The following is a 25,020-nucleotide window of genomic DNA, read 5'->3' as shown; positions in this document are numbered from 1 at the left end:
TTAAATATCAGACCTGTGGAGAACAGACAAAGGATGCGATGTGAATCCTGATTTCTACTTTAAAATTGGTATGGTAGACCTAGACAGAGTAATGTTATACTGTATTTTCTTGGGGCTTAGTTACAAGGCAGGATAAGAAAGGAAGACATAGCGGTTTTCCAATTTAGTTTGGTAATTTTAGATGAAAAGTGTGAGTGAGAGTGCAGAAGATGAACCAAAACCACAATTTTAATGGGAAAAGAGCTTCTGTGATGGGAGAGCAGCACAATAACAAATACAAACACCTGTGTGAGTTCTGAGTGTTTATTGTTGTTGTGATTACTGTCTTTATTCATTCATATTGCACTTTTCAGAGACAGGGATATGTCTGTTTCCTGATGGAGAGAATAATCACATAGAGAGGTTACTGGTGGACTAAGCCTCTCTTCTTGATGACGTGTTCCATCGCAGCCTTCTCGGAGGTGTCCAGGGCCGTCTTGTACTTGGCCAGGATTTTCAGGATGGGAATCAGCCTCAACCACCACTGTACCTTTGGAATACGATGGCTGCAGGGAAAAACAGCACATCGGTGTGAAACGACAGGAGCAAAAAATGACGTAAGTAAAATATTCTAGACTGTGGATTCAGAGTAAGCAGTCTATAGAGCTTTATAGCTACACGTAACGTAACTAACATGCCCTCCCTGTCTGAAAGGCGTGATAGACGCTGCACTGCAAAAACTCAAAATCTTACCAAGAATATTTGTCTTATTTCTAGTCAAAATGTCATTTCTAGTCAAAACAAATCTCATTATACCCAAAATAAGTATATTTATACATATACATACATAGTTATACATAAAAAAGTAACTTGTTTTTAAACACTTTTTAGTTATTTCAAGCCTATTTTCACTTGAAATAAGTAGAAATAGTGGAGCAAGTTTTTCTTTCTTATTACAAGTACAAAAGACTTCCTTTCACTGGCAGATTTTTCTACTTATTTCAAGTGAAAATTTGTTTGAAACAAGTGGAAATGATCTAAAAACAAGTTAATTTTTAGGCGATGAGTCTTATTTTAAGTGGAAAGAGATTAGTTTTGACTAGAAATTAGACAAATATTCTTGGAAAGATTTTGAGTTTTTGCTGTGTGGGATATTCCAGCGTAAGTTTAACCCATGGTCCAACAGAGAGATCAAGTTTGCCGACCGCAAACTTCTCTAGTTGTAGCGACTTCAGCACAGACAGCCAGATAGCAAAACACTGCTGTCTATGGAGCCACGAGACAACCTCCATCAAAAAAGCCACTCATCGCCACAAATAATGCTCAGAAAAGCCCCAAACTTCATCAACAGTACAAACAAGGTCCCAGCACATATTACGAGGCATCAAACACCTGCTAGCTTTGCCTGGTTTCTATTGAAAACAGACGAAAAGACAACACACCCACTCCCCTCCAGCCGCTTCCTACTAATGTGGAAGCCCTGACGAGTCGATTACCGAGTGCAGTAGAAAAGTAAGAAGTCCAGTGATGTTTAGTCCCAAAAATGCAGCACGCTTTGCTGACTCAGAGCAACTGAACTCTGTTCATTTCCCTATCAACACTGACTAGTTATTGTTAGAAACAGAGAGGAACACTGATGCATTCGGTAATCGACTCCTCAGGGCTTTCACACAACTAGATAATGGCTGGAGGAGAGTGGGTGAGTTGTGTTTTTGTCTCTTTTCAATAGAAACCAGGCAAAGCTAGCAGGTGTTTGATGACTCGTATTATGTGCTGGGACCCTTTTTGAACTGTCTATGAAGTTTGGTGCTTTTTCTGAGCGTTTTTTGTGGATATTCACGGTTTTTTTATGGTGGTGGTTGGCTCGTGGCTACAAAGTCAGCAGTGTTTTGCTATCTGGCTGTCTGTGCTGAGGTCGCTACAACTAGAGAAGTCTGCAAACTTGATCTCTCCAGTGGGGGTACTACACGGTCTGACGGTGCGTTAGACCATGGGTTAAAGTTACGCCGGAATATGTATATAATAATGTCTTTTACCCTCTTATATTAATTCTTTGGTGTCGTTTAATACAAGCTCCTATCAAACACGCTCAAATGACTGGATTACATTGCAGGTCCCAGTTGTTTTCACTGAACTTGGAAAATCAATTTTTTAGTAATGTGCGCATGCAGAACGATCGTTAATTTGTTCCCAATGTAAGTTTCTGTTACTTTTACTTTTCTCTACATACTACCTGATATGTTGATTGTGTATTCTGAATGTACTTTTTTTGTTTAGGCTATATTGTAAATTAGGTTTCTACCTCAATATGTTTCCGAGTCTAAATAACTAATAATACTAATGTTATATATGTGCACATGAAGCACAACCGTACCAGATCTAGTTCTGTTAGAGAAATATTATTCATGTTTTCATCTTTTTGTGTACACTTGAGAATAAGTAACAAGAAAAAGACAGAAATGAAGACTTACTCAAAGTCGGTCTCTGCTTTAAGGTCCTCAAGAGATGTGAAGACCAAGGCTCTCTTCTTCATCCCCAGCACACAGGCTGTATCCGGAGAGTTGGCAAATATGCGACCTGGAGGTTTGAAACAAACAATAGAAACTTTCCATCAGGTCAGAGGGAATCACAGGAAGTCAGCAGCACACACCAAAACTACACAAGTACACATATTATGAAAGTTCATTATATCCAAATGTAATAATTAGTTCCCTTCTTTCTTTTTAAAGATAAGAAGTTTCTCACACTGCAAAAACTCAAAATCTTACGAAGAATATTTGTCTTATTTGTAGTCAAAAACAAATCTCATTATACTTAAAATAAGACTCATCACATATAAAAAGTAGCTTGTTTTTAGACACTTTTTACATCTTTTAAGCAGATTTTCACTTAAAATAATCTGATAGTGGATCAAGTTTTTCTTTCTTATTACAAGCACAAAAAAAACCTGCTTTCACTGGCAGATTTTTCTACTTATTTCAAGTGAAAGTTAGTTTGAAACAAGTGAAAATGATCTCAAAACAAATTCATTTTAGGTGATGAGTCTTATTTTAAGTGGAAAGAGATTAGTTTTGACTAGAAATGAGACATTTTGACAAGAAATAAGACAAATATTCTTGATAAGATTTTGAGTTTTTGCAGTGAAATACAATTCTACAACTACAAACATATTACTGCCGAAAGTCACAGTGACAGTTCTGTAGTTGTAACAAGTGAAAATTATCTAAAAACAAGTACATTTTTAGGTGATGAGTCTTATTTTAAGTGGAAAGAGATTAGTTTTGACAGAAATGAGACATTTTGACAAGAAATAAGACAAATATTCTTGGAAAGATTTTGAGTTTTTGCAGTGCATATCTTTGTTTGATGAGAACAGATACTACTATTCTTATCAAACAAAGGTATGAGAAACTTCTTGTCTTGAAAAAGAAAAAAGGAAACTAATTACACAAGTAGATGTTGTGTTTTTTTAGTGAGTTCATGTGTAACGCACCGTGTCTGTAGCAATCCTTCAGCTTGTCAGTCAACCACAGCACAGACTTGATGCCCATCTTGGTTCCAAAGTTCCTGTCAAAAGGACTGGGTGTTCCTCCCTAACGACCAACACATTTATGGAAATCAGTTCAGTGGTAAAGTAGCTACAGTAAGGACTCTGCAGCAGCACAACAAACAGAAGATCTGCACACACACACCTGCTGCATGTGTCCAAGTACGTTCTTCCTGCAGTCGAACACACCCTTGCCCTCCTCTGAGTACAGGTTGTAGATAAAATCTGTGGTGTAGTTTGCGTTGCATTTCTCATTTCTGGAAACAGAGGAAGGGGAACAATGGATCAAATACTGAGTAACAGAGAGCTGCAGAGTGCAAAGTTGAAATTAAAAGGTTCAAACCTCAGAATCAGTCCTCTCTTCACCGTGGTCTTCATCTTCTCCACCAGATGTTCCACATTCACCTGCAGACAAACCAGCTCATCAGATCCAAACACTCATCCCTCAGTGATCTAGGCTACTGTGTGTTGGCTACAGAGTCGTTTTAGAGGTAAATTCATGCACGTTCCCGTCGGGGGCAGTTTTCCAGCAAGCAGTCTCTGCATTTCCCTCTACAACAACTCTGTGTGGTAACGTTGTGTTATTATCTCATAGCGTGGTGAATGTGCAGGTCACAACTTGTCCACCAGAGCGTTGTGGAGTTGTTGGATTGTGTATTTGATGAGTTTGATGAGGGAAACCAAGAAATCCCATAATGAGCCTCCGTAGCGTAGCTCTGAGCAGCTCGCGGCTCTGCTCCGCCGTAGCTTGAACCGACAATTAAAGGTAACAAACCTACTGGCAATGGGCCAATTTGCCAAAATGTTGAACTATCCTTTTAAGAATATAAACTATCATTTGGTTGAGTGATCTTTACAGACATTTATCATTTTACTAAAATAGTGACCGGAGCCACTAAGCCAAGCTAAACTAAGGCATTTTTCCCAATCCCATATGTTTTAATGGGAAATTAGTCATATTTTAATAGTTTCGATTCACCCCCATTTGTCTTTTTAAACACCAACTCAACACTTCCTGTGTTCTTTTCAAAATTTGAAACTCACTGCTCACTAAACTCACTAAACAGCAAAGTGCAATGTTCAGTGTACAGTGACTTTCATGATTGCATATTTGCCTTCAGAATCATTAATAAATATGCAATGATGCAATTAAAAAAACAATTTTTTATGTCTGTCTGATTGATTTGAGACTTGTTTTGCCCCCCAACTCATGCCTGGGTAGCAGGGCCGTTGTATAGGGGAGAAAGGTGATGATAACTCTAGGGGCCCAGCGCCCAGCGGGGCCCACAAAAAACCCCAGTAGTATAATGTTTGTATGACTGATTTATTCTGCATAAGACCCTGATTAATACTCATAGTAATGTCTCAAGGAAATTTAAATCGAATGCAACTGGACTTGGTTATTTGTTTTTATCCAAGTCCAGTTGCATTCGATTTAAATTTTCTTGAGATAACTATGACCTGGACAAATTAGAATATTCACAGGCTCACTTATAGTAATGCTGCATTAGCAATTATTCAAAACAAAGTAGTAGACATACATAGTCTAAGAAAAAAAAAAACTGGAAAAGTTAGGGGGTAGTGGGCCCACTTTAGTATTCTTTAAGGGGGCCCAGAATCCCTAGCAACGGCCCTGCTGGGTAGTGGTAGTGGTGGTGGTGTAATGGGAACCACTTCTGAACATCACCACTCAGCCTTTCTGTCGTTTTACACAATCATGAGCTCAGACCTCAAGGTCATGAATGTTGAAATGATCCTCGTAGATGTAGGCAGCATCGGCTCCGGAGGCCAAGCCGGCCATGGTTGCCAGGTAACCGCAGTATCCTCCCATGGTCTCAACGATGAACACCCTCCTCTTGGTGCCAGCAGCAGATTGTTTGATCCTGTCGCACGTCTGCAAAAGAAGGAAGAGAGACAAAACAACACACCATAGTGAGAAGGACGTGTAAGGGTTAGTTAGACCAGTGGTTCTTAAAGGAGCATTATCGCAAATCCAAATTCTTAATTCGGCCACTAGATGGAGCCAGGCGGAGTTTATCAGATATAAACAAGTGGGCAGCTGTCAGAGAGAGAGAGCAGCCTCGTTTAGTCCCCCCCGCCCCCCCTCCTCCCTCACCAGGCTGAATGAACGTGCAATCGCGGGAAAAAGAAAACTCGCTAGTGGAAGCGGCAGCTCTACGTCGCGCACAACCACAACAACGACAACAACAGCAACTGCAACTTCCTCCTCCTTAATAACGCTGAGAGGACAGCTGAAGAAAGACACAGGGACGTGGAGACAAAGTGTTCTACCAGCGATTCAGTGACTGTGAGCACCCTGACACTGCTACATTACTATTTACTGTTGCATATTTGTCCGGTTCGGAGGTCGGATTTGCGAGTTCCGAGTGCAATTGAACGCAGCAACGCTTTGTTGGATCATAACAAAGACAAATTCTGCATTTGCCCCACGGACACTACACTGTTGGCGATTTTTTTTGTAAATTTAGTTATGGCTCCCCCCGACCCATCTTTTGCATATTTCAGCTTATTTTATGCTATTACTGCTGTATTTGCGATAATGCTCCTTTAACTGGTGGGTCGGGACCCAAAAGTGGGTCGTGGACCCGTTCTGGATGGGTCGCAGACAGCTGGTCAAAAAAGTAAATAATATTTAATGCACATCTGATGTTGGACATGTCTTTTATTTTGAAAAATAATTTATTTTGAAAGGCGGGCGTCACGTGAACACATGCAGTTGTAATGCTCCTCCTCAGTTTCTTATTATTTGCTCTGAATGCAAAGATATCAGTTTCTTATTAATGTGGCCTGAATGCAGTGAATCTTGTTTTGTTTTGTGGGTCTTTATTTTGTGCAATTTGATATTTATTCACTTTTGTGAACATGCTCTGAATGCAGAGATGCATTAGAAGTCAAATATATCATTTTGTTGGTCTCCATTTTGTGCAGTTTGATATTTTTTTATTTACTTCTGTACATGCAGTTGTCATGGTAACTCCTCAGTTTCATTCATGTGCTCTGAAATGCACTTTGCTCAATAAAGAGCTAAATTAGTTTTTAAAGGCTTTAAAAAAAAAATCTTGGTTTGAATTCTATAAAAGTGGGTCGTGACTTAATGACCATGGGAAAATGTGGAGCCCAGAGTGAGACTAGTTGAGAACCACTGAGTTAGACTGTATTATTTTGTGCACCACAAGAGTTTTTTTTACCATGGTGATGGTGTTGAGGGCGGTGTCGGCGCCGATACTGAAGTCAGAGCCAGGGACGTTGTTGGAGACCGTAGCAGGAATAACGACGATGGGAATGCACACTTCCTCATACTTCTCCCTGGCCTGCACCATCTCCAGACCTCCGATGAAGGCCTGATGAAGACATGAAGGGACGAAATGAGTGAAATCGACTTCCACAATCGTTTACCTGCAGCTTACGTCGGGATTTCAAGATGTTTATTTGTCATATACACAGTCGGCTCCCTTCACATCACAAAAAGATAGATGAAATAGGATAAGAAATAAATAAAAAGACTAAGAAGACATTGACGGTATATGATATCAATAAAGCAACTGCTGCTCACCTCGAAGCCTCCGATGATGATGAGAGCATGAATGTTGAACTTGGCTATGGACAGACTGATGTCTTCCATGCACTCAGATGGCAGGGATCTTTATGAAAAGAGAAAACACCATGTTAGCCTATATTATAAGCAACTTTCGACACAAACGTGACACAAACGTGCCCCATAACCCGTAATCTCTTGTTTATGACAGATAACACTACGCAAATATACACATTGGTAACACATACATGTTGAAAACAAATGCATAGCGGAAAGGAGGGTTAGCAAAACAGAGGAAAAGCAACTGGACTTGTATAGTTCCCCTTTAAAGCAGAAGTAAGCGGAATATTTGTGTTAATATACTAAGTCTTAAATAGTTGTATCTTCCGACAGCAATCACTTCTACACTGCAAGAACTCAAAATCTTTCCAAGAATATTTGTCTTATTTCTTGTCAAAATGTCTCATTTCTAGTCAAAACTAATCTCTTTTCTCTTAAAATCAGACTCATCACCTAAAAATGAACTTGTTTTGAGATAATTTTTGCTTGTTTCAAACAAATTTTCACTTGAAATAAGTAGAAAAATCTGCCAGTGAAAGCAAGTTTTTTGTGCTTGTAATAAGAAAGAAAAACTTGATCCACTGTCAGATTATTCTACTTATTTCAAGTGAAAATCTGCTTGAAAGAAGTAAAAAGTGTCTAAAAACAAGCTACTTTTTATGTGATGAGTCTCATTTTAAGTAGAATGAGATTTGTTTTGACTAGAAATGACATTTTTGACTAGAAATAAGACAAATATTCTTGGTAAGATTTTGAGTTTTTGCAGTGTATAGAGTGTTTGGTCTGAAACACGGGTCTGTCAGTCACTCTGCTCTGAGCCGAGGAGAAAACTTTCCTTGTATCCTACAACCTTTACTATCCAATGAGGAGAGAGAACGGCATAAAGGGGCAGTCCTCTCTGTGTGTGCAGCCAAGGGATGCGCATGAATGTGGTGACGTAGGGACGAGGGCGGGGACTGCTAACTCCATCGGCTGACAAGAAGTTACAGTAGCCAAAACGACCGGATCGCTTACTTCTGCTTTAAAACAGTGTTAAAACAGTGAAGATGTATCATTATTAGTTCACCAAGAGGTCTGTTGAAATATCTCACCTCTTAGTTCCCAGCAGAGAACCTCCTTTTCCGGTCCATCCAGCCACTCCAGACCAGCCGATGGGCTCAATCTGTGCAGGGACAACAGCATGTGAACTCCTTCTTTTGTGTGTTTACCGTGCATTAACAAGGCTGAAGCTGATGAACTGTCATGTCTGTGGAAAACCTCCATGTCTGATTTTGTGTGTGTGTGTGTGTGTTTGTACTGTAACTGGAATTTACATTCCCATGTGCCAAGCCGTCGAAGCTGTCATGCACTGCCAACATCTGGTGGCCCTGGAGGAGGCCGATCCTGACAGCCGAACGGACGGCGGCGTTCATCCCGGCGCACGGAGCTCCCACATTCAATATGGCAATGTTGATATTACTCTGGCATGGGCAAGAGACATTTGTCAGAACAATTGTATTTTCCACCGAGACTTCTAGACTGAGAGTGAGTTAATGTAAAAAAAAACAACAACAAAAAAAAAACACTACTACACTGCAAAAACTCAAAATCTTTCCAAGAATATTTGTCTTATTTCTTGTCAAAATGTCCCATTTCTAGTCAAAACTAATCTCTTTCCACTTAAAATAAGACTCATCACCTAAAAATTTACTTGTTTTTAGATCATTTTCATTTATTTCAAACAAATTTTCACTTGAAATAAGTAGAAAAATCTGATAGTGAAAGCAGGTTTTTTGTGCTTGTAATAAGAAAGAAAAACTTGCTCCACTATCAGATTTTTCTACTTATTTCAAGTGAAAATCTGCTTGAAAGAAGTAAAAAGTGTCTAAAAACAAGCTGCTTTTTTATGTGATGAGTCTTATTTTAAGTAGAATGAGATTTGTTTTGACTAGAAATAAGACAAATATTCTTGGTAAGATTTTGAGTTTTTGCAGTGTACTACTACTACAGCTGCAGTTCCTGACCTTTGTATCTGGGGGGCGCACATGAGCCAGCATTTTGTAAGTGTTCCAGTTGTTCTCAAAGCTCCTGTGGTCAAACATGAGCAGAAATGTTACAGATCGGCCGCGGCTCAATTTCAGATTTTAAAATGTAAAACACAAAAGCGAATGCCTCACTTTCCCCTGAGCTTCACGGCCTCCTCGTATCTCCCTTCACCCATGGCGACGGTGACGTCTTTAGTCTGATGTTGAGGAAGATGAGACAAGAAAAACAGAAAGAAGATTGAACAAACAGCTGCACAGCATTTCATTTCATTTCATTCACTTTTGTATTGATTTGTGTGCAGTGTGTGTGTGTGTGTGGACGATATGTGACTCGACTCACCACTTGGACACACTCCATGAGCGGCAGCCTCACCGCCATGTTACCAGACAGGCTGACCACACACGCGGGAGTTTCTGGCGTGGCCTCCAGCAGAGCCATCACAGCCTCCACGCCCATCCTGCTGGCCTGGGGTCAGCACAAATTATAGTCAACTAAAACTAAGACTATACAACTATAACTAAACTGAAACTAAAACTAAACTGAATGTCAGATAACAGCAGCTTAGTTGTAGTTTTCTTGTCGATGTCTAAAGCTGCAGGAAGAAAACGCCACAGCTCAATAGCTATGGGACGACTTGGAGTTCGACACCACAGGTAGATAAGAGTTAACACTGCAAAAACTCAAAATCTTTCCAAGAATATTTGTCTTATTTCTTGTCAAAATGTCTCATTTCTAGGCAAAACTAAACTCTTTTCACCTACATATTGACTAATCACCTAAAAATGTACTTGTTTTTAGATAATTTTCACTTGTTTCAAACACATTCTCACTTGAAATAAGTAGAAAAATCTGCCAGTGAAAGGAAGTTTTTTTGTGCTGGTAATAAGGAAGAAAAACTTGCTCCACTGTCAGATTTTTCTACTTATTTCCATTTAAAATCTGCTTGAAAGAAGTAAAAAGAGTCTAAAAACAAGCTGCTTTTACTTTACGTTTTATGTTATGAGTCTTATCTTAAGTAGAAAGAGATTTGTTTTGACTAGAAATAAGACAAATATTCTTGGTAAGATATTTGATTTTTTGCACTAGTGAATGTAACATGAGGAGGACTGATGAAAACATTTATGGGATGCAACTAAAAAGGAAAAATCCCACAAATGTGGAAGTTCATCTTCAGAAGTCTGACAGAGTCTTTCTCCTAAAACCTGAAAAACTAAGACAAAGACTAAATAAAAACAGGTCAATTCTTGAAAAATAAAAACGAAACTAAAACTGTTTACAGGGACTACGAGGAGTTTCGGAAAGCGAAGTGTTTTCGCACTACATTTCCCATGAGCCTCCACGCACAATTCACGCACACAATTTTTGGACCGGCGCAAGACGGACAAAAGCGACAAATGTTTTGACAAGAATGTTTTCATTGATCAAGAATGAAAGTCGGAGGTTGGAAGACGATCAGATATCGTCGTAGTTCCGACCATAAACGATGCCAACTAGAGATCCGGCGGCGTTACTGGGAAACTGAAACTAGGAAATGCTGGGCGAGTCGACCACTAAATAATAATATCAAAATAACTATAAAGACAAAACGATATATTTATCTAAAATGGACCCGTTAAAGGACAATTCCAGGCGAATTCAACTCAGGGCTGTATTTTCCTAACATTTTAGGTCTAAAGAAGGAATCTGAAGGTTTCCAGTTTAATGTCTCCTGTTTTGCGGTAGTTGTGTCTGTCCCTGCGTCGCCACGGCAGTGATGAATGGGAGCGGATTGAAGTTCTGCTGCTTAGGCTGTTTCCATCCCTCAAAGCCACAGACAGCGTCAGATGGCGACTCAAACATGCAGCCAGAAGTTTATTTACTTCAAGCAAGCCGGCATGTTTGTAAAACTAGATCTAATTCAAAGTCTCCCGGAGTCTCGCGCGAGACCCAGTTGCCGTGCTCGGTGTGTTCAGGTGCAGTGGGAAAAGCTCCCGTTTGTGTCATAAACACAGGAATATCAACTCTTGACTTGCTTCAAGTAAAAAAAACTTCTCGGCGCATGTTTGAGTCGCCATCTGATGCTGTCTGTGGAAAAAAATGTACATTTCAAGCAAGTCAAGAGTTGATATTCCTGTGTTTATGACACAAGCGGGAGCTCCGACTGCGCCCGAATGCACCAGCACGGCAACTGGGTCTCGCGCGAGACTCCGGGAGACTTTGAATTAGATCTAGTTTTACAAACATGTCGGCTTGTTGAAGTAAATAAACTTCTGGCTGCATGTTTGAGTCTCCACCTGACGCTGTCTGTGGAAAAACATTGCGGCTTTGAGGGCTGGAAACAGCCTAAACAGCAGAACTTACATCCACTCCCATTCATTGCTGCCGTGGCGATGCGGGGACAGACACAACTACCGCAAAACAGGAGCGATTACACTGAAAATCTTCAGATTCCTTCTGTTAGACCTAAAATGATATGAAAATACACCCCCTAGTTGAATTCGCCTGGAATTGTCCTTTAACAAGTGGTAACGTAGATTCATCCACATTAATATGAGACTCTTTTATAACCAAATACAAACTCCTCTGGGTCTCTTTAATCACTTGTTGAACTAACTTAACTGAAATAAAAAAGCAAACTGAAAAACTGAATAAAAATAAAAACTATGAAAAGTTTAAAACTATAATAACCTTGGCTCAGAGAGGCTGATAAATGATGTGTTTAATATTTACATTTCTGAGAAGAGATGAGAGCAAGAGTTCTTACCAGAATCCTGTCGAAGGCGGAGGGGGTTCCACCTCGCTGCACGTGGCCCAGGATGGTGGTGCGAGTGTCGAAGCCGAGCTTCTTCGACACCAACTGGACACACAGATCATTTATGAGCAGTCAGTATAAAACTACTATAACGTACAGTGTCAGGTGTGTTGTTGTTGTTGTTGTAGTCCTGCCATCACTGACCGCTTTGATGTCTTCACAGGTGATGGGATTACCTGCACGGTTCATCGCTCCCTCTGCAACGATGATGATGTTCAGACGGGAGCCGCGGCCTCTTTGCTGAGAGGGACGAAGAGAGAAACTTTAAGATCAATGAACACTAACACTAAAGACTGCAAAAACTCAAAATCTTACCAAGAATATTTGTCTTATTTCTCATCAAAATGTCATTTCTAGTCAAAACTAATCTCATTCTACTTAAAATAAGACTCGTCAAATTAGAAAGTAGCTTGTTTTTAGACACTTTTTACTTCTTTCAAGCAGATTTTCACTTGAAATAAGTAGAAAAACCTGATAGTGGAGCAAGTTTTTCTTTCTTATTACAAGCACAAAAAAATCTGCTGATTTTTCCACTTATTTCAAATGAAAATTAGTTTGAAACAAATGAAAATTATCTCAAAACAAGTTCATTTTTAGGTGATGAGTCTTATTTTAAGTGAAAAGAGATTAGTTTTGACTAGAAATGAGACATTTTGACAAGAAATACGACAAATATTCTTGGAAAGATTTGGAGTTTTTGCAGTGAAGGGCCTGTAGGAAGCTGTGATGTGACCCACCTCCTGCAGCCTCCTGCACAGATGTTCCTCCCATCCGTCCTCTGGGGGAACCTCTGGGATGAACACCCAGTCGGCGCCACAGGCCAGAGCGGTCACCAAGGCCAGGTAACTGTGGGGAAGAAGAAGAAGCTGTTTTCACTGGTTCAGGTGTGTTTTGAAACTTAGAAAGTAGTTTATTTGATCTTGTGCACAAATTGTTACAGTCAGGCATCAATCAAAAGTCAAACAACCTTCAATAATGCATTCTTTACTGCAAAAACTCAAAATCTTACCAAGAATATTTGTCCTAGTCAAAATGTAATTTCTAGTCAAAACAAATCTCATTATACTTAAAATAAGACTCATCACATTTAAAAAGTAGCTTGTTTTTAGACACTTTTTACTTCTTTCAAGCAGATTTTCACTTGAAATACGTAGAAAAATCTGATAGTGGAGCAAGTTTTTCTTTCTTATTACAAGCACAAAAAAAACTGCTTTCATTTTTCCACTTATTTCAAATGAAAATTAGTTTGAAACAAATGGAAATGATCTCAAAACAAGTTCATTTTTAGGTGATGAGTCTTATTTTAAGTGGAAAGAGATTAGTTTTGACTAGAAATTAGACATTTTGACAAGAAATAAGACAAATATTCTTGGAAAGATTTTGAGTTTTTGCAGTGTTTAATTCAAATTTAAAGAGCTTTGGAGTTCTTTATGGTTTCAATGTGACAGAAAGCAGCAGAAATCTTTGACATTTTTGTAAATGAATATTTGAATGCAAGGCTTGTGGGGCTTAGTTTAGTTTAGTTTGGTTAAGTTTTATTTACTTAGCACAAATTGCATTGAACACTGTGCAAGGAGGGAACGAAGCCCTTGCAGGCTTATACAGAGTTCCACCCCTAGCCACAGTTTATTCAACACACCTACAAATCCCCCTCAGAACTGTCACTTGTGTATGCATTTTTGTTTATAATATCAATATAATAACCAATACAACCTGCTAAACTGATGATATTCCCTTCAGTGTTTGCTGTACTGTAGTAACTGCCAATTAGTAAATGTCGGCATGCTAATATACCAAACAAAAAAGGTAAATGTCGTGCACACGATAGCTGCAGTGAACAGCTGACAGTTTCTATTTAAAGTGCATACATTAGGAATATTTTTGTACCTAAGTGCTTAAACAAGAGTTTATCAATTTAGCCATTTTACTGTAGGTACAACTACTACATGCTGTATTTTGTGACTCCACATGAATATATAGGTTTGAATGACCTGAACATCTGAACTGTTTGTACTCACCCACAGTGTCTGCCCATCACCTCCAGGATGAAAGTCCTCTGGTGACTGTAGAGTGACACGTTTTAAGTTTATACAGAGTTTAAATAATTTAACAGTTGTGTGTTTCAAACCAACAATAAAATGTACAATATGTAGGCTACATACAGTATATAGCTGTATTGACATGTATAACCGGTCTATACAAATATATGTATATGTGTATGTTTCAGCTTATCCTGTAGACATATATGTTACAGATGTTGCTGTTTTAATAAACTTGCAAACATAAATGAAATATATTGCTGACATATATGCTCACAGCATCTTAATAACATATGCAAAATCATAATATAGATATTTTCTGGATGTGTAGACAATGTTAGAAACTGATATATACCCAGAGGATCCCACACGGAAAGAACCTATAGGTTTGAATATATGTGACATACATAAAATTGGCCGTTATAGGTTTCATATATGCACATATATCCTCATGATGATATATAGGATATTATGCGCATATGAAACCTATATTCAGTTTATCTGTGCATATATGCGTATATATGAAAACGGTCAATTTTATGTACAGTATGTCACATATATTCAAACCTACATTCAAACCTACACTGCAAAAACTCAACATCTTATCAAGAATATTTGTCTTATTTCTAGTCAAAATTTCATTTCTAGTCAAAACAAATCTAATTATACTTAAAATAAGACTCATCACATAAAAAGCAGCTTGTTTTTAGACACTTTTTACTTCTTTCAAGCAGATTTTTACTTGAAATAAGTAGAAAAATCTGACAGTGGAGCAAGTTTTTCTTTCTTATTAAGAACAAAAAACGTCCTTTCACTGGCAGATTTTTCTACTTATTTCAAGTGGATATTTGTTTGAAACAAATGAAATTTATCTAAAAACAAGTACATTTTTAGGTGATGAGTCTTATTTTAAGTGAAAAGAGTTTAGTTTTGACTAGAAATGAGACATTTTGACAAGAAATAAGACAAATGTTCTTGGAAAGATTTTGAGTTTTTGCAGTGTATAGGTTCTTTCCGTGTGGGATGAACAGGCTTTGATAACATTTGCCAGTGTGAAGTTGTAGTGTGTAGTTGTAGTGTGTAGTTAGTGTGTACCTCTGTGCTGTGGTGGTGATGGCGTCCACGATCTCGATGATGCGATGCAGGGCCGAGTCGCAGCCGATGGTCATGTCGGTGCCGCAGAAGTCGTTGTCGATGGAGCCGACCATGCCGACGATGTTGAGGTGAGAAGACGCCTTGGCCTCGCTGGCTGTGATTTTACCTGAGGTCAAAGGTCAGAGAGGCGACGCTCAGACTCAACGTTAGAGTGGCAGATGTATGAAATAGTTACTGCAACATGAAGCTGTGTTTTATGTTTTATGGGGTGTATGGAGTGAAATTACTGCCCAAACTCCACAAACCCACAAAGCATGTTTTACTCAGGCCCAGCGATTCACAACCAAACTCTGTGTTTTTTTGCAAATACAAAACATAATTCACAAACTAATGCATTTTGTTTCACAAATAAGAAATGTACCTAGCAAATAAATACACCATGCTTCAGAAAGTTAAAAAAACACACCCTTCAAGTAGAAAAACACAATTCTACTGCCGAAAGTCACAGTGACAGTTCTGTAGTTGTAGAATTGTGTTTTTAGTTGTAGAATTGTATTTGTAGTTGTAGAATTGTGTTTTTCTACTTGAAGGATGTTTTTTTTTTACTTAAAGGCTCATGCTGTGCACTTTTCTCTGGGTTTATTTCCCTAACAAGATGTATCATTGGTTTTGAGTACCTGTGATCTGCTTAATATGGTTTCTACTGCCCCTTTCTGTTGCCTCTTTCTGGAGCTCTAGCAGGCACAGGTCATTTGGCCAATCAGAAGAGAGAATGAGAACCTCTCCTCTGATTGGTTCACTGTTTTTGACTTGCATGTGGTCGGGCCAATCACAGGCAAGTAACTGAAACCTAAGCTGCATTCATAAAAATTGAAAAAAAAACAACTGGTCACGGTGGGCGGAGTTCCCTTGTGTGTGACATCACAGAAAGGAGGAAGTGCTATCTGCTCGTCTTAAAGAGACAGTTCCTACAAATGGGCGGTGTGCGTTTCTCCGTTTATGACCAGTTTGATGCATGGGACAGTAATATACGTGGCCCAAAGACCTCCCCAAGCACCAAAAAATAACCAAAATCACATTTTTCATGCCATGGGGCCTTTAAAGAAATGTGTTTTTTGTTTCTGAAGCATGGTGTATTTATTTGCTAGGTACATTTCTTATTTGTGAAACAAAATGCATTAGTTTGTGAATTATGTTTTGTATTTGCAAAAAACACAGAGTTTGTTTGTGAATCGTAGGGCCTGAGTAAAACATGCTTTGTGGGTTTGTGGAGTTTTTTTTTTTGGCAGTAATTTCCACTATATATTTATATATTTATGGCTCTGACTCTTACTGTTTCTAACCAGGTCGGCCAGCAGCTCGTTCCACTCGGTCCTGAACTGGTTGGCGCCGGTCAGACTGCCGTCGCCTCCGATCACACACAGGTTGGTGATGCCCAGTTTGACTAAGTTACAGGCGGCCTTGGTGCGTCCCTCTTTGGTGCGGAAGTCCTGGCAACGGGCGCTACCGATCACAGTGCCGCCCTGACGACGGGCAAGGAAACAAGAATCACTCGGAGGCAGATGAGATGAGAAGCCGCGATGCATGGGGGCACAGCCGTTAGGTGGGGGGCCACATGATCAGAAAGGTACCGGGGTTCATCAAGTCATTTAAACATCCTGAGGTCTGCACGTGCAGCTATGAGCTTTATATGTAATGTGAAGTCAATATTCAGCTTCTTTTATCTCACATTTGAGACATTTGGTGAAAACAGAACGGCAGAATGACAACATTTGTGCTCAAAAAGCAATCTTACAAAATGTCATTTTAGACTTGTTTTCTACACGTATCTATTACTGTATTCATATCCTATTTCAAGCACCAAAACAGTTCATTCTCATGACTGAAGGAGTGTTTTCACAAGGGATTTGACATTTTTTTCAAAAAGCAGACCTCAAATTTCCAGCATTTGGCCTAAATTATTTCTTTTTACAGTGTTCTAGGACAAACTGGCCTCAGTGTGCTTACAGCGGAGGTTCTAATATTTAGATATAAAACACTTGAGTATTGTTACATCTGCAAAAAAGATAAATTTAAGAAAATATGTAAAAGTCGAGAAAATGGCCTCAAACCTCAGAGGGCATAAACACGTCTGTATTCAGTTTTAACCAGTGATTTGGTGTTTGCGCTTAGAGTAAAAAATCTTGTTTAGGGGGCCACCAAAATCCTAGGGCCGGCCCTGCATGGGGGTGTGGATGGATGGGGGGGGGTCGGGGGGAAGTGAGTAAGATCATCTGAAACCTTAGCGGTCAGGTCTGAGATCCAGAAAGCTATTTAATGAACCTTGGCATTTGCAAGTGACCGTTTGACCTACAGAACTGTCCAGTGGAGGCCGAGGAGTTGCCAGAGTTTCACAAATCATCCACCTTATACTCACAAAAAAAAAAGAAAAGGGCTCGACTGTGACAGCAAAAAGCAAAAAGGGTAGAAAAAACAAAAAAAACAAAACATGCAGATACATTTTTTTTTTTTTTTTTGCTTCTTCATGCTTCATCTCACCAGCTGCAGCATCATTGACACACTCTCCCAAGTAGCAGGACGGATGTGGTCTCCTCCATCCACCAGACCCTGGTAACCCTGTCAGCACAAACACACACACAAACAAACACACACACACACAATAACACCTCAGTGAAAAGGGCTCATCACCGGGAAGATATAGGAACATCTTTACTCTGGCACGTGTTGCTATTTCAGTCCAACAAGTTTAGTTTCAGTTTATTCACTACAAAAACTCAAAATCTTTCCAAGAATATTTGTCTTATTTCTTGTCAAAATGTCTCATTTCTAGACAAAACTAATCTCTTTCCACTTTAATTAAGACTCATCACCTAAAAATTAACTTGTTTTTAGATCATTTTCATCTGTTTCAAACAAATTTTCACTTGAAGTAGAAATATCTGCCAGTGAAAGGAAGTTTTTTGTGCTTGTAATAAGAAAGAAAAACTTGCTCCACTATCAGATTTTTCTACTTATTTCAAGTGAAAATCTGCTTGAAATAAGTAAAAAGTGTTTAAAACAAGCTACTTTTTAATGTGAGTCTTATTTTAAGTATAATGAGATTTGTTTTGACTAGAAATTACATTTTGACTAGAAATAAGACAAATATTCTTGGTAAGATTTCGAGTTTCAGTCCAACAAGTTTGGTTTCAGTTTATTATAATGAAATTTAGCAATGAAAGGTAATTTCTTAGACATTCACAGGTGTTAAGATGATTAAATTAAAGAAAGCAGTATTCACCTCATAGACAAAATACACCTTGGCTCCTGTGTAAATTCCAACTCGGACTGTGGCTCTTACAGCTGCGTTCATACCTGCGGACACAACATGTGTGTGTTAGCTCGTATGAAAACATTGTGATGGCTCTCACACACAACGACTGAACAGAAACATGCAAAAAAAAATTAAAAAAAATATGATGCTGGGAAAAAAGCACAGTCATTATTGTGACTCACTGTGATGTAATATACACTACTCACAAAAAGTTAGGGATATTTGACCAGAATCTCCCTTTAAAAAGTTCCTGCTACAGTGATATTCTATCATGAGGCCTTTTAAATAGAAGGATGCAATGGTCATTTCTTTATCTAACAACAGTGGTAGCTATAGCAACAACAAAACATGGTAACATGGTGGAGAGGAGAGGGAGAGAGAAGAGGACTGTCTAGCTACAAACTGTGTTCATAATTATTCTTACGCATCCGGATAAATTTTTATTTTTATTTGATTTATTTCCTATTATTTCATTTACTTATTTTTGTCAAGCTCTGCTATATGTGTTATGCACTTTCTGTACTTTAGTGTTGTTTCATGTCAGTATGATGTCATGTTTGTATAATGTTTCAAATGTGATAATAAAGTTTGGTGGAAAAAAAAAAACTGTCACTGAACCACAACATTTAGTGTTTCCATGATGACTGAACCACTAAATCAGATGGTTAATCACCTTGTTAGAGAAGTTACAGCATGTGATTCAATAAGAACTGAAACATTGAACAACTGGACATGTGCATTCAAAAGTTTAGAGAAGGTTAAATTAAGTTCACCTGTAAAGGTTATAGTGCATTAAAGGTGCATTCTGACATTTAATCCAAAAGCCAAACAACCCTAACTTTTTATGAGTAGTGTATTTATACTCCTACTTTGGTCATCAAATGTATATTTTTATGTATATTTGTAAATGTATATTATTAAAAACATGTTAGTTTACGGCTCTTCTAAGCCTCCTGTGCTTAATGTCATGTTGCATGGTGTTGGGTGACTCCTGAGGATGGATAGGGCTAACTAATATTAGCATTTCTTACTTTAGACTCAGTCACAGTTTAGACTAAGACACAGTCTCTTAAAGCAAAGACAGAAGGTAAAACCATACCATATCATAGCACAGTTTTGTTTTGTTTTTCGACTGTAATGTCAGTGTTTGCAGCAGGTAAAGTGTCAGACTCGTTGTGCAGGAAAAGGCCTCTGTCTGTCCGTCTGTTTCCTCCGCACTCCTTTTATTTGGGGGGTTGGCGGTTGGTTAAAGGACAAGATGTGGATAGATTAACTTTAGAGGCGCCAAGAGCATCTCCACTTACAGTGTGAAGGAGGAGAGCAGGGAAGCAGAGAGAGGTGGAGTATAGGAGGACGGCCTGACTCTGACTCACTACCGCACCACTTTACAAACACATGACAGAAAGGTCATGTCTCTAAAATTAGCTCACACACACAGAGAGAGAGCTGCAGAGACAGGAGGAGGGAAAGGAGCTGGAAAAGTTGGACCAAAGGAAACAAGATGACAGAGGAGGTGAGTTTGTAATGAATGAGAAATAAGGAACGGTGAGAGTTAGGCAGTTTTGCATTTCCCCTCTTCTTGTTCTTCTTGTTCTTCTACTTCTGCATGCAGATGGATTCTCTCACACACTCGCGCTACAGAGCTGTGTGGGGTCACTGACACACTCCCTAAAGGTCACAGTGCAGATATTCCTCATCAAGTTAAAGGTCAGAGGAGCATCTGTCTCGCTCCGTGGTCCTCTTATTTTCCCCATAAGTTACACTGTGAGAAAAAGCTACGACAAGAGCGATAGATGGAGAAATCATTTAAGTGTTATTGTCAGTAGTTAAATATTATGAGATGGTATAAAGGGGGATAAGTTGTCATGGATGTGACAAGAGAGGTCGATGCTGCTTTGTTTTAATTACTGTTAAACTACAGCTACAGAGGGAATGTTAGTGCAGACTGTGAAGAAGATTTAAGCTGTTAATGATGACAGAAGGCAGATGATAGAGCCCACAGTGTGCAGCTCTGTGCACGTCAAAGGCAATTAACTGGTCAAAGGCAATTCATTTTACAACCGAGACACGTCTTTGTTTGTCATTTAACCCGACTCCACGCTCATCAGAGCCTCTTAACCACCTGCTGAGGCAAACAAAACCACATCCACGTCCTTGGCACTCCACGCTCAAACAAAAAAAACCTTCCACTTACCCTGGGCATCGCCTCCCGAGGTCAGCACAGCGATCGCCCGACCCTTTCCCATGGTGGTGGGGTCGACGTGGTGGGCTTCTGCCATGGTCCTGGTTCTGGAGGAGCTGCCTGAATGGGGGGAAGAGGCCTTGAGTGTAAAAATCCCTGCTGCCCTGCTTCACTGTGCGGAGAACAAGTCGCCTCTCACCTCTAACTCAGCTCTGCCTGTTATGGAAAGTAATAGCAGTTGCAAAGGGTGCACAGATTAACTCCCCCCTTGGCACACGGCAAGGCACACATAGTTGTCCAAACACATTTAGATACACACACTCACATGCATGCAGTGCCTATTAAAAGTATTAAGCTGCACACACCCACTTTATGATTTTGTGCATTTTATCTCTTTACACTGAATGGCAGCAATCGATGTAGCCTACTTAACTCACATTTATCAGCACAAAAATGCACTAGTAAATTCTCACAAATACAAATATACTCAATTTGCTCTGTATTAGGCTGCACACCAGGAAAGTTTTCTCCATTTTTTTTTAGTAAAACTGCTGCAGCTCTGCCTGGGTTTTCGTGGAGACTGTGTGAACAACATTTTTTTTAGCTTCTGTCATAAATTATGGATGTTGCTCAGATTGAAGTCTGGTGTCCGACCACTGCAGGGCCTTCACATGGTTGTTCCTGAGCCGGCCCGGTTTAGTTTAACCTTTAGTGCAGGTTGAAGTCTCTGTCATGCTGTAAAATATATTATAAACGACTTTGCTCAGAGACCGCAGCAGCTGTTCCTCCGTGATTTCACCCTGAATGCACAGAATTCACAAATGTGTTCTGCTCCATGTGGGACATTGTTTTCTCACACATTTTGTCAAATACTGCTGTAGTTATTCATTGGTGTTACAGATACATTAGTCAAACTTGGGCCTCAGTTCAGGGTGGTGTGTGTGTGTGTGTGTGTGTGTGTGTGTGTGTGTGTGTGTGTGTGTGTGTGTGTGTGTGTGTGTGTGTGTGTGTGTGTGTGTGTGTGTGTGGATGTGGTGAAGGCACAGCCGTATATTTTGTAAATTCACTTAATCCAGTTCCATTCATTTTATTTTTACCACTAAAATATGTTTTTGTTGTTGATGACCATAGGGAGGTATATGGAGTTCATCTGTGATTCAGCCTTGAGGCAGCCTACTGCTGTTTAATGTGCTTTTTTCATCTATAATAATAAGTGTAGAGCTGTAAGGTTGTGTTATTGTATGGTTGTAGAGTTGTACGGTTTTAAGGTTGTAGGGTTGTGAAGTTGTAGGGTTAGGAGTTAAAGGTGTGTTAAAGGTGTCTCATCAGACCGTCTTACCTGCAGCCTCTGCTGGGTCGGTGCTCAAGGACTTCCTGCTGTCACATTGAGATACTGAGAGGTCGTCACCACCTGAGGAGGGAGAACAACACCTCATTAACCAGACTGTGATCCAGCTGTACTGTGTGTTACTGTACTGTTGAATCATCAGGTGCTACTGTGGCTTGTAATGTTGGAGGGTTGTGAGGTTGTAGAGTCAGAAGGTTGCAGGGTTGTAGGGTTGTGAGGTTGTACAGTCATAAGGTTGTAGAGTTGTTAAGCTGTGAGGTTGTGGAGTTGTAGAGTTGAAGAGTTGTCGGGTTGTAGAGCCATAAGATTGTAGGGTTGTGAGGTTATAGGGTTGTTGGGTTAGGAGTCAAAGGAGTTAAAGGTGCCTCAGCAGCAAGTCTTACCTGCAGCCTCTGCTGGGTCGGCGCTAGAGGACTTCCTGCTGTCACATTGAGATACTGAGAGGTCGTCACCACCTGAGGAGGAAGAACGACACCTCATTAACCAGACTGTGATCCAGCTGCTCTGTGTGTTATTGTACTGTTGAATCATCTACTGTTACTGTGGCTCGTAATGTTGTAGGGATGTAAGATTGTAGGGTTGTATGGTTGTAAGGTTGTAGGGTTGTAGAGTTGTAAAGTTGTAGAGATGTAAGGTTGTAGGGTTGTAGAGTTGTAAAGTTGTAGAGATGTAAGGTTGTAGGGTTGTAGAGTTGTAAGGTTGTAGGGTTGTGAGGTTGTACAGTCATTAGGTTGTAGAGTTGTTGAATCATAAGGTTGTAGAGTTGTTGAGTTGTAGGGTTGTAGAGTTGTATGGTTGTAGAGTTGTAGAGTCGTAAGGTTGTAGGGTTGTAAGGTTGTAGAGTTGTAAGGTTGTAGAGTTGTAAGGTTGTAGAGTTGTATGGTTGTAGGGTTGTAGAGTTGTATGGTTGTAAGGTTGTAGGGATGTAAGGTTGTAGGGTTGTAGAGTCATAAGGTTGTAGGGTTGTAGAGTTGTATGGTTGTAAGGTTGTAGGGTTGTAGAGTCATACGGTTGTAGGGTTGTAAGGTTGTAGAGTCATAAGGTTGTAGAGTTGTATGGTTGTAGGGTTGTAGAGTCGTAAGGTTGTAGGGTTGTAAGGTTGTAGAGTTGTGAGGTTGTAGAGTTGTAAGGTTGTAGGGTTGTAAGGTTGTAGAGATGTATGGTTGTAGGGATGTAAGGTTGTAGAGTCATAAGGTTGTAGAGTTGTAAGGTTGTAGGGATGTAAGGTTGTACAGTCATAAGGTTGTAGAGTCGTAAGGTTGTAGAGTTGTATGGTTGTAGGGTTGTAGAGTTGTAAGGTTGTAGGGTTGTATAGTTGTAAGGTTGTAGGGTTGTAAGGTTGTAGGGTTGTGTGTCATAAGGTTGTAGAGTTGTTGAATCGTAAGGTTGTAGAGTTGGGGTTTGGGTTAGGACTTAAAGGGGTTAAAGTTGTGTTAAAGTTGTCTCAGTAGACAATCTTACCTGCAGCCTCTGCTGGGCCGGCGCTAGAGGACTTCCTGCTGTCACATTGAGATACTGAGAGATCGTCACCACCTGAGGAGGAAGAACGACACCTCATTAACCAGACTGTGATCCAGCTGCTCTGTGTGTTATTGTACTGTTGAATCATCTACTTATTGTGGCTCGTAATGTTGTTGGGATGTAAGATTGTAGGGTTGTATGGTTGTAAGGTTGTAGGGTTGTAGAGTTGTAAAGTTGTAGAGATGTAAGGTTGTAGAGTTGTTGAATCATAAGGTTGTAGAGTTGTTGAGTTGTAGGGTTGTAGAGTTGTATGGTTGTAGAGTTGTAGAGTCGTAAGGTTGTAGAGATGTATGGTTGTAGGGATGTAAGGTTGTAGAGTCATAAGGTTGTAGAGTCATAAGGTTGTAGAGTTGTAAGGTTGTAGAGTTGTAAGGTTGTAGGGATGTAAGGTTGTAGAGTCATAAGGTTGTAGAGTCGTAAGGTTGTAGAGTTGTATGGTTGTAGGGTTGTAGAGTTGTAAGGTTGTAGGGTTGTATAGTTTTAAGGTTGTAGGGTTGTAAGGTTGTAGGGTTGTGTGTCATAAGGTTGTAGAGTTGTTGAATCGTAAGGTTGTAGAGTTGAGGTTTGGGTTAGGACTTAAAGGGGTTAAAGTTGTGTTAAAGTTGTCTCAGTAGACCGTCTTACCTGCAGCATCTGCAGGGTCGGCGCTAGAGGACTTCCTGCTGTCACATTGAGATACTGAGAGGTCGTCACCACCTGAGGAGGAAGAACAACACCTCATTAACCAGACTGTGATCCAGCTGTACTGTTGAATCATCAACTGTTACTGTGGCTCGTAATGTTGTAGGGTTGTAGAGTCGTAAAGTTGTAGGGTTGTAAGGTTGTAGAGTCGTAAGGTTGTAGAGTCGTAAGGTTGTAGAGTTGTAAGGTTGTAGAGTTGTAGGGTTGTAGAGTTGTAAGGTTGTAGAGTTGTAAGGTTGTAGAGTTGTAAGGTTGTAGAGTTGTAGGGTTGTAGGGTTGTGGGGTTGTAGAGCCATAGGGTTGTAGGGTTGTAGGGTTGTAGGGTTGTAGAGTTGTAGAGTCGTAAGGTTGTGAGGTTGTAGAGTTGTAAGCTTGTAGAGTCGTCAGGCTATAGGGTTAGGACTTAAAGGGGTTAAACAGGTTAAAGGTGTATTAAATGTGTCTCATCAGACCGCCTTACCTGCAGCCTCTGCTGGGTCGGCGCTAGAGGACTTCCTGCTGTCACATTGAGATACTGAGAGGTCGTCACCACCTGAGGAGGAAGAACGACACCTCATTAACCAGACTGTGATCCAGCTGCTCTGTGTGTTACTGTACTGTTGAATCATCAACTGTTACTGTGGCTCGTAATGTTGTAGGGTTGTAGAGTCATAATGTTGTAGGGATGTAAGGTTGTAGAGTTGTAAGGTTGTAGGGTTGTGAGGTTGTACAGTCATTAGGTTGTAGAGTTGTAGAATCGTAAGGTTGTAGAGTTGTTGAATCATAAGGTTGTAGAGTTGTAGGGTTGTAGAGTCGTAAGGTTGTAGAGTTGTAAGGTTGTAGAGTTGTAAGGTTGTAGGGATGTAAGGTTGTAAGGTTGTATAGTTGTAAGGTTGTAGAGTTG

General features: G+C 39.9%; 1 protein-coding gene across 1 annotated transcript; it reads right to left on the bottom strand.

Annotated features, from left to right (window-relative positions):
* Window positions 1–289: 289 nt before the first annotated feature.
* On the bottom strand, window positions 290–20,843 carry pfkmb (phosphofructokinase, muscle b). The gene is made up of 22 exons (XM_083972369.1): window positions 20,600–20,843; window positions 18,373–18,446; window positions 17,631–17,708; window positions 16,426–16,615; window positions 15,093–15,258; window positions 13,977–14,021; window positions 12,696–12,804; window positions 12,103–12,198; window positions 11,911–12,003; window positions 9,507–9,632; window positions 9,299–9,363; window positions 9,146–9,209; window positions 8,456–8,602; window positions 8,234–8,304; window positions 7,101–7,188; window positions 6,736–6,888; window positions 5,256–5,420; window positions 3,870–3,931; window positions 3,672–3,783; window positions 3,473–3,572; window positions 2,451–2,556; window positions 290–545 (listed from the first exon to the last, which is right to left on the bottom strand). The coding sequence occupies exons 1-22, from the start codon at window positions 20,682–20,684 to the stop codon at window positions 404–406; spliced, it is 2,337 nt and encodes a 778-aa protein (XP_083828495.1). The 5' UTR covers window positions 20,685–20,843; the 3' UTR covers window positions 290–403.
* Between the last annotated feature and the right edge of the window lie 4,177 nt (window positions 20,844–25,020).

Source organism: Trachurus trachurus (genome assembly GCF_905171665.1).
Source record: "Trachurus trachurus genome assembly, chromosome: 5".
NCBI lineage: Eukaryota > Metazoa > Chordata > Actinopteri > Carangiformes > Carangidae > Trachurus > Trachurus trachurus.
The sequence above is the reverse complement of the archived record's forward strand: the minus strand, read 5'-3'. Positions and strand labels throughout refer to the sequence as shown.